Source organism: Meleagris gallopavo, chromosome 1 (genome assembly GCF_905368555.1).
Source record: "Meleagris gallopavo chromosome 1, MGAL_WU_HG_1.1, whole genome shotgun sequence".
Lineage (NCBI taxonomy): Eukaryota > Metazoa > Chordata > Aves > Galliformes > Phasianidae > Meleagris > Meleagris gallopavo.
In genome coordinates this window covers 180,204,960-180,213,705 of record NC_139404.1, presented here as the reverse complement: position 1 = coordinate 180,213,705, position 8,746 = coordinate 180,204,960, and the positions used below count along the sequence as shown (strand labels likewise).

Below are 8,746 nucleotides of genomic sequence, written 5' to 3'. Positions count from 1 at the left end.
CACCAAATGTCTTGACAAAAACCTTTGACTTCGATGAGAGCCTATGCCTGAGATCACATGAAAACTCTTAGGCTGCAATTCAGCTGCCTAAACAGGGTTGTAAATTATCTTTACTCTCTTTCCTTTCTTTAAAACATAACCATCTCCTTACCCTTTGTCTCACATTTAACATTTTCTCTGCTCCATAAGTACCCCAAATTACAATTTCTAGAGGTATATTAGTGCTTCTGCTGTAACTCTGAGGATCTGTTCACATCTGGAAGGAATATATAACCCAATCTTCTATTTTTTAGTTTAATCTTGGTCTAGAAAGAAGTATTATCTTTCTCTTTAATCTTCTGCTGATATGCCTGGAGACAATGTCTATTAAAGCAACATAATCTATTTAGATTTCTATATTTTTGAAACAATTGTTGGATTAATTGTTCAATAGCACTAGCTTACACAAGAAAAATATTGAAAAGGATTGCCACTGATGTAATGAATTAAATAATGGGTATTTGAATGACTCTGCGAGAACAAGATTCATATAAATGAATTTAATTAAAGTTTTTTATTTACTGTAATTTAATTATTTTTCTTTTTTATATATGATATTCCCAATAATACCTAATCTCCATTTTCAGTTATGCAGTTTCTTATCTTCAAACACTTTTAGACTAATTTTTACTCTTGAATTTAATGGAGGTGAGAATTACTAAGCCTGTTCTTTATTTACAAAGGATGTAATTTAACAGACTTCCAATACAGCAAATAAGTAATGAAAAAACTTATGATCTTTTCTTGGATTCCTATATTGCAGTAACCTAGAATCTTCCTCTGAAGGTTCTGGGTTACTGCATTGCATAATACAGATGAAGTATGAGAAAATGAGCTTTGTTATGGCCATATGGCTTCTAATGATATCAGCTGAACTACAAAAAGAAAGAAAGCGAATAAGACCATGAAAGACCATCTTAATTCATGATATTTGAAGAAAATTGTGGTAAAGCACTTAACAGAGCTACAAATAAGGTTTATCCACTCCTTGTATAATATGATCTAACAGATCAGGATAGAGGTTTCAGTAATCTCTTGTACAATATTGTAATTTTCAGTTTTAAATTCGGTTCTTAAATCTAAAGGCATGAGGGGAAAAGATGCCTGTTTTTGCAAAGAGCTGTGCTCTGGAGGAAAGGCTCAGATTGGAAAGTGAGGAAGAAAAGAGAGAGCAAAAAGTGGAAGTGGGATGTATGGACTGACGTTCATGAGTCCCAGCTGTCCTAAGTACCCATAATATTTTCACCAGAGCTTGTGTGGGGCAATGGAGCTCAGAGCCTGCTAGTTGTTCCTCTGCCTGGCATGGAAAAAATATTTGCCTTTTCATGCCAGAGTACATTTTTTAGTGTTGAAACTAGAGTTTGCTCTTGAATATTAGTGCAAATAAGGAAGCAAGGACAAGAAGATATGACAAACACAATTTATTAGGAGTATTTAATGCAGCAGGTAAAAGTGTAATAACTTATATAAACACATTTGTATTACAGTTAATAATTATTAAAACCATATTTCTATGGAATCCAGGCAGAAATCCATTCTGACCTGTTAGTCATGAAATGCTGAAAAATAATAAAATATAAAAATAGTAAAAAATATACATATAAAACATACTCTTAAAAATATGCAGTGTGCATGTGAAGAAGAAACACAATCATTGAAATTAACAATTAAACCAGCTAATGCTCTTCATTTGATTGACAATCCGTTTGGCACGAGGATCAAACTGGAATTGAGTTGTTCTGTGGAAGAAGTAGACATAGCCTGGAAACAAAATTAAATCCAATTATATTTCATATATGACTTCTTTTTAGTATTCTGGGGGAAAAAATCAGCAAAAACACTCCATGCATACTTGCTATTTTTCATTTCCATTTTAGCTGCTATGTTTAAGGGCTAATAACAGGTTTTTGAAAATAAATGATTCTGTCTACAGAACGATAGATATTCAAATAAATTCAGTTTAAAGACATTTTTTTACTTACCATCTTTCTGGAAAGCAGCATCAACTCTGCCAATTTTTCCAAAGTCAGAGATTATTTTCCTGGGATAACCATGATCCATGGATTTTTTGTTTTCATCATATCTGAGCACACAAAAAAGCCATAATTACCACTTCTAGTGAAGCAGATAACATTTTAAAACTTCAAAGCAGTTCATACATGTATGCTACTCTGCTCTTAGAGTGAAGTCTCATAAGGATAAACTAAAGTAGATTTTGATTTTTTCTTGTTATGTAGTAAGGTTCTGATGAGTGTCTGAAAACCCTTCCATCAGAGATGTTTGTAACAAAGCTCTCAAGGATCCTGGGAATGAAGCCCATGAACATACTAATGATTTTCAGGCTAAGCTAATACCTTGGCCATCACTGCATCTAAAATGTGTTTCTATATCTAGCTGTTGGATATCCAGTTTATTCTAAAATCGTAGCATATAAAGGAGAGGAATAGAAAAACTGAAGCACAGACCTGAAACATATTTGTATTACTGTCAATCACATACTTCTTAAACAAAACTACTCTCTGAAATTTATCACAAGCTGCACTTAAGTTACAAATAATACTAACTATACAACTGTTGATGATCCACAGCTTGATTATTCAAAGGAAAATTCAGTTACAACATTTTTAATTAATAATTCATTTTGCTTGAAATGTGACTGAAAAGTGTACACTATCATAACATTACACAGAAAAGCAACACTATTGTGAATAAAAAGTGAATAAGTTTGCTATAAAATAGCTTTTTCAATAGACAGATATTTCATCTGGTAGCAAGTAATTACGTTGCCACGATAGGAATGTAATGAATGGCAAACAAAGCTTTAGAGATATTGACATTTCTTAGCAAATGCTTTCAACGTAGCAAACGTAGCATTCTTTAAACTTTCAGACAAACCTGTTTGAATTTCCAGAGTATACTTGAAATGTCATAGCTTAATTTATACTAATTATATCAATTTTCAGTTACAAGTAAAAATATTATTTCTGGTAGATAAATATTAAATCTCACCTCCAGTATCTGTCAGCTACAAAGAAATACGTTTTTCCTGTGGTCTCATCGTTGTAAGCTGCATTAACTCTTTTAACAGTCTTTGGGAATCCCAAACGATAGATTGGTTTGGGATAGCCATATGCAATGTCATATCCTCTGATAACCCAGTACTTATCCTCTGAAAAATATAAGCGTATTTCATTTGGCTTTGTTATTAATAAACATTTAATTGTATTTTAGATGGGAAGAACATAAATTTGCTTTTGTGATATAATCTCTAAAAAATACATTTTGAAATATCTTTCCAGAATTTTTCCTTCACTAGTCTAAGAAACAATTATCTTGTTCTGTCTTAAACTAGGCTTCAGACTTCTTTGGTAAGAGTCCTATTAGACCATCTTGTAACAATATATTCCAAGGTAATAGCGAGAAGAATAGTGGTGATGTGCAAATTCCTCTATTTACTAGTTGAATTACTTGTTAGAACTTAGCAAAAATCATGTGAAATGTTGTTATCTGAAGAGAACTAGATCTGAAGAAAGGAAGCTATTTTTATGTCTTCTTTTTCAGAGCACTGAATAAAACAGAGCGAAGAGGTTTTTTTTTAGGATTATGACCTCTGGAGATCTCTTCCAGAATTATAGCTCTATCAGGCACAGGTTCAGTAATTTGCAACTTTGTAAGAGACCTTGTTTCACTGACCTCTGCTAAAGAACCACTTTAGCCTCTGAAATTGGATAATTTGCAAAGGTTATGGAAAGAACTGGTGAGAAAAAGCAAAGAATTTCAGATGCCATTACCTTTAAAGAGTAAAACTTCATCCCTTTCAATGTTCTCATAAGCAGCTTGAATTCCTGATGGCAAATTTGGCCAGAACAGTGAGATAAAATTGAGCTCTGTCTCTGACCTCTCAGGATGTTTACGCAGCATGTATCTGGTTTGAACAAAATTTATAGATTAAAATAGTTCCACTCTTCACAGATGTCAGACAATGATTATAGCTCCTGGAGTATAACAGGAGAGAGACAAGTACCTCCATTTAGTAATATATTCTGTCTAATGTCAAAATGACCTTCTGGGTACGTATCCCTCTCCAATAAATGTAAAGGAAGTCTAGAGTGGCTGCAACCTGAACCACTGGTGTCAGTGAACTCCTAGTATGTCTTTCTACATACTTGTACTTTCAGTCGTGGCTTTGCTCTTGTATGGGTGTGCAGCAGAAGGCTTACACTGTGGGACACATGAGCACATCGTCAAGGAATATACGAATACTGTTGCTTGCTATTAGTTGAATCTAGTTCAGAGCCAAATCTAGCACAGCAATGGCCACAATGGCATAATATTTAGAAAAAAAGACTACCAGCCTTGATCTCCTTCACTGCTCTTGTCAATTATGACTCTTGATATTAATGAGTTAAGAACTCTCTCTTGGGTAAATAGGTACATAATGGTTTTATACTCTTTCTCTTTGTACTACATTTCAAAATGACAGTTTTCCCTCATAGATTACTGATTTTTTTTTTTTTTTTAAAGCTACTGGATACATTTAAGAGATGATATGTGTGCTTATTGGTATTACCTGCCCTTAAAGAACATCATTTCTCCACGCAAAGTGGTAATGGCATCAAATGTCAAATTAGGGTCACAAACTTGTGGAGTTGTGGGCCCTGTAGGCTGCACAGCATCACTAGATGGTCCTAAAGAAAATAAAAATCTTTCAGTTTGTATTTAGGGAAATATAGAATAAATATAGTGTTCAGAAGGTGTCCATGGTTGTCAAGGATCTTCTTTAAAGAAAATGAAAGGACATATCATTGTATACTGAATGTCTGTCATAAAAGCCAAACTTTTAACATTGTTAAAGCAGTTGTGTTCATGTTTTCCAAGATTTTTTTCCAGAGAAGCTCTTCAGCTGAAGCCTCCTGGTTTTTCCTTATTTTGTTATCCATTGTTTAGAACACTTAGACTTTTCATGTAGGTGAAATTAACGTTTTAAAAATATATTCTTATCATTATTAGCCAGCCTCCAAGTAGAAATATTAAACAAAAAATATTTCTTACCATATATGGCTTGAATGCCATCAATGTCATCCTGAGGAAGAAGGAATTCTTTGGGGTCTGTGTAGGCATAATTTGGATACATCAGTGCTCCAGGATCATTTGAATGGGACAGACCCAGTGAATGGCCAAGCTCATGGGCAACAACAATGAACAGGTTGTAGCCTGTGAGATAAAAATCATAGGAAGCAGATAAAATCTGTTTTGGTATTTACCACAGTATTTACCACAGTATTTATAACATAAAAGAGTTTTATGCAACTTACCAAAATGTGCTAGAGCTACAAGACAGCCTATAAGTAATTCTATCCACATTATAACTCAAAAAATCTTGTAGCTGAAGATCCATATGAGTGTACGAAGAATGTTGGACGTTCTAATTATGATCTCTTTATCCTTTCTCCAGTATCCTTGTACCTTAAACACAATCCCTATTTCTCCTGATATTGCATAAACTGCTAAGAATCAAAAATCATTCCAATGATGTTGAAAGTTCAGTGATTCAAGAGAACAATATTTCACAACAGGAGTTTTGATGACATTTGAGTTCACTAGTTTGGAACACTGAAGTGCTAGGTAAGAAGGATTCCTACCAATGAATCACTGGCAAAAATAAAAAATAAATTAAAAGGACAAGCTCTGCCACTCTTATTCACTCTTTATCTGCAATTAGTCTTATGAGCTAACTACCACATGAGAAAAATTGTAGAAGGTAAAACTGTGTAAATGGATTTGGTCTCAGCCTTTACCTCTTCCATCTTTTGTCCAGGTTTCCTCCTCATCCATATGCACATCTCCACCAAGACCTTCTCCTGGTTGAAAAGCATGAGCCAGCAGCCCACCAGGGCCATCAAAAGGAGAGTTGTCATTGTGATCTAAAATGAAGAGTAAAAAATCATTTAGACTCCCAAGTTATTTCTATGATTTCAGATGTCTATTCAATATGTAAAGATATCAATTTTACCTCTATAAGCAAATGAGATCATTATATCTGCAATTTTGTCCTCAATCCTTTGAAATGTCAATGGTGTCACACTACTCCAGACATTCAGAGCTTTTTGGATTGCTTCATCTACATCAGTTTGTCTCATCTTTCTGGTGTAATTCACAATCCTTCAAAGGAAAATGAAAGCATTACATAATGCTAAAAATACAGAGTTTCAATTGAAAAATATTCATTTATATTATATGTAATATAATATAAATTGAAATATATTACAAAAGTAATATATATTAAGTATATCTTTCATAAGTACAAATCAATAATGACTTAACTTTAGACAATGCCTTCTAGAGTGCCTGTTTCTTTCTAGAAATTGGTTAATCATTCTAGATGTAATTTTGGATAGGTCATAATGTACTTTATTTCAGGCCCCCAAAACTGAAATGCTAGATTTACATCTATTTGAAGCAGATTAGGAAATGTTACCTGTATGTCAGATTAGTTTTCTTCCATTTTGGATTCCCTGTTGTGAAGACATATTGCTCTACATCAGGAACACCACACCTGGGTTTATTCATCATCTCCAAAGTGTCACGATCAGGCTTCCCAGTCACTTGTAGCCCAAAGAACTCCTGCATTTCCTTGAGCTTTTCAGCAAGATGATTTTTACCCCCCTGCCTTAGATGAGGTCGATGATCTTTTTGAAGATTGTAGAAATTCTGTAGGTAAGTCTGAACCAGAATTTTTAAAAAGAAGAGTATTACAATGTATCAGTATTGTCTTCAGTCACATTTACATTTCCTAAATTATCTTGAACTATTCTATCATGAAGCCTTGTGTCTACCAAGGGCTAAAGCTGCCTATTTTTTCCAAGAATCAGTGTGAAAAGGTAGATATGATTTACAGCTTTCACAGTAACCTGAATTACTTTTTTCACTGATTGACTATATGGAGAACTTGTATTTAAATATAATATTTGCTATTAATAATTAATTCCACATTTATTTATTATAACCTGTTATTTTAGTAGCAGAGCGTTTAAGGAAGCTTATAACTTCACATATCTCACTCAAGGAAATATAAATTAGCAGTGAAGCTCCAGACACAGGACTCCTGACAAAGTCAGTGAACAGAGCAAGAGAGTCAGCACTTGGCAAATCATGTCATTCATTTTTAGCTATGAAATATGATTTGAGAAAACCAGATATTCTGATTAAATTTCAACAACTTTTTCTCCAATAGTTAGTGATATATCTATATAATTGTTGCATTTCTTGAAGATGTCTAAAAAAATATTCGGTAAAAGATCAATTCAAACAAATATTGAAATACATACATAATTAAATTAGTTTCTTTCCCTGTGTTACCGAGACTGATTATGTCACAGTTTTCAAAGCACATTCTGAAATATAACCTGTTACTGATTTTGACTAATTCTGCACAGCCATGCAGCCTTGAGACAGAAATTATGCTTCTGTATTATTTTTAACATCTTACTGACAACATCAAAGTGAAGTTGTGCAATTTTAGATAACATATAGGTAAATAATTTCTAGAAAATTCTCACAAAAATTTCAGGTTAATAGGAAAAGCTTTCTCTTGAAGCCTTTGCAAAATGAAACACCTTTATTTTCAAGTCACATTCTTTGAAAATAATTCTGGTCATCTCTCAGACTACTTTCTGTTTCATTTAGAAATGCAGTAGAAAATATTTACCTCCACGAGATTTATGTTTTTTACTTCATCTTCTTCTTCAGGAGCCACAGGGAAAGCAGAGCAGACTGCCACATACAGCAAGAGGAGAAGAGAAAGGGCCTTCATTCTTGTCAAAGGTTCTCTGCTTCAGCTACACTGTGAAGTCTTGACCTATTGAACGTGTTCCTCAGCTCTGTTTATATAGCTAAATTGTAAATCAGTGACAGTCTGACTCATGCTGCATAATATCCTCTGATTAGTAAAAATGATGCATAACTGTTTCATCATTAAGGAGTGATGAAATGAGTTTAACTAATGTTACCATTCTCTTTTTTTTTTTTCTTCCCTGAGCCTTCTGTTTTGGGCAGTTTCATACTGTGTTTTTAATAAATAAGGAAATACTCGTCAGAGATAAAAGGTGGAATTACATTTCCTATATACACAATATATATGAAATATATATATTTGTGGGGCAAGTTCTTGATATACTGGATCTACAATATGAAATAAGATATAGCAATAATATACTATTGCATTGTACTATAATCAGTAAAAACATATTCTCTTACAATGAATAATAACATACATTTAGTCAAAGTAAGTATCAATAACATATAAAAGAAAATGTAAATAACTGATCTGGGAATAATTAGTATCATAAATCCAGGTGAGTTGCCATGAGATAATTAGCAGTTCTGTCTGAAACAATCTTGCGCTGTTCTCAAAACTGAGAGCTAAAATGGTTCAACAGTTTTTGACTGATGTTAAACAAACAATCAGGTTACTGGAACACATAAGCTATGTATCCATATATATGATAAACAGAATAATGGTTATACTCTTGGAAAAAAAATGCAATGGGGTGTTTGGATTCATGCAGAGAGATGTTCTTTGATTGGGAAGACTACATGGAGCTCAATGGGTACATTTGTGCATCTTGAAAATAAAGATTGAAAACCATTTTGTGACACTATGTTCCCTGTTCCATCAAGGAGAGTCGTAAGTGCTGTTAAATAAATG

General features: G+C 33.4%; 1 protein-coding gene across 1 annotated transcript; it reads right to left on the bottom strand.

The window, feature by feature from the left end:
• Positions 1-1,445: 1,445 nt before the first annotated feature.
• Positions 1,446-7,916, bottom strand: LOC100543241 (interstitial collagenase-like). Its single transcript, XM_003203481.5, has 10 exons — positions 7,748-7,916; positions 6,518-6,762; positions 6,053-6,201; positions 5,838-5,963; positions 5,092-5,253; positions 4,610-4,727; positions 3,831-3,964; positions 3,049-3,208; positions 2,022-2,122; positions 1,446-1,800 (listed from the first exon to the last, which is right to left on the bottom strand). The coding sequence occupies exons 1-10, from the start codon at positions 7,850-7,852 to the stop codon at positions 1,700-1,702; spliced, it is 1,401 nt and encodes a 466-aa protein (XP_003203529.1). The 5' UTR covers positions 7,853-7,916; the 3' UTR covers positions 1,446-1,699.
• Between the last annotated feature and the right edge of the window lie 830 nt (positions 7,917-8,746).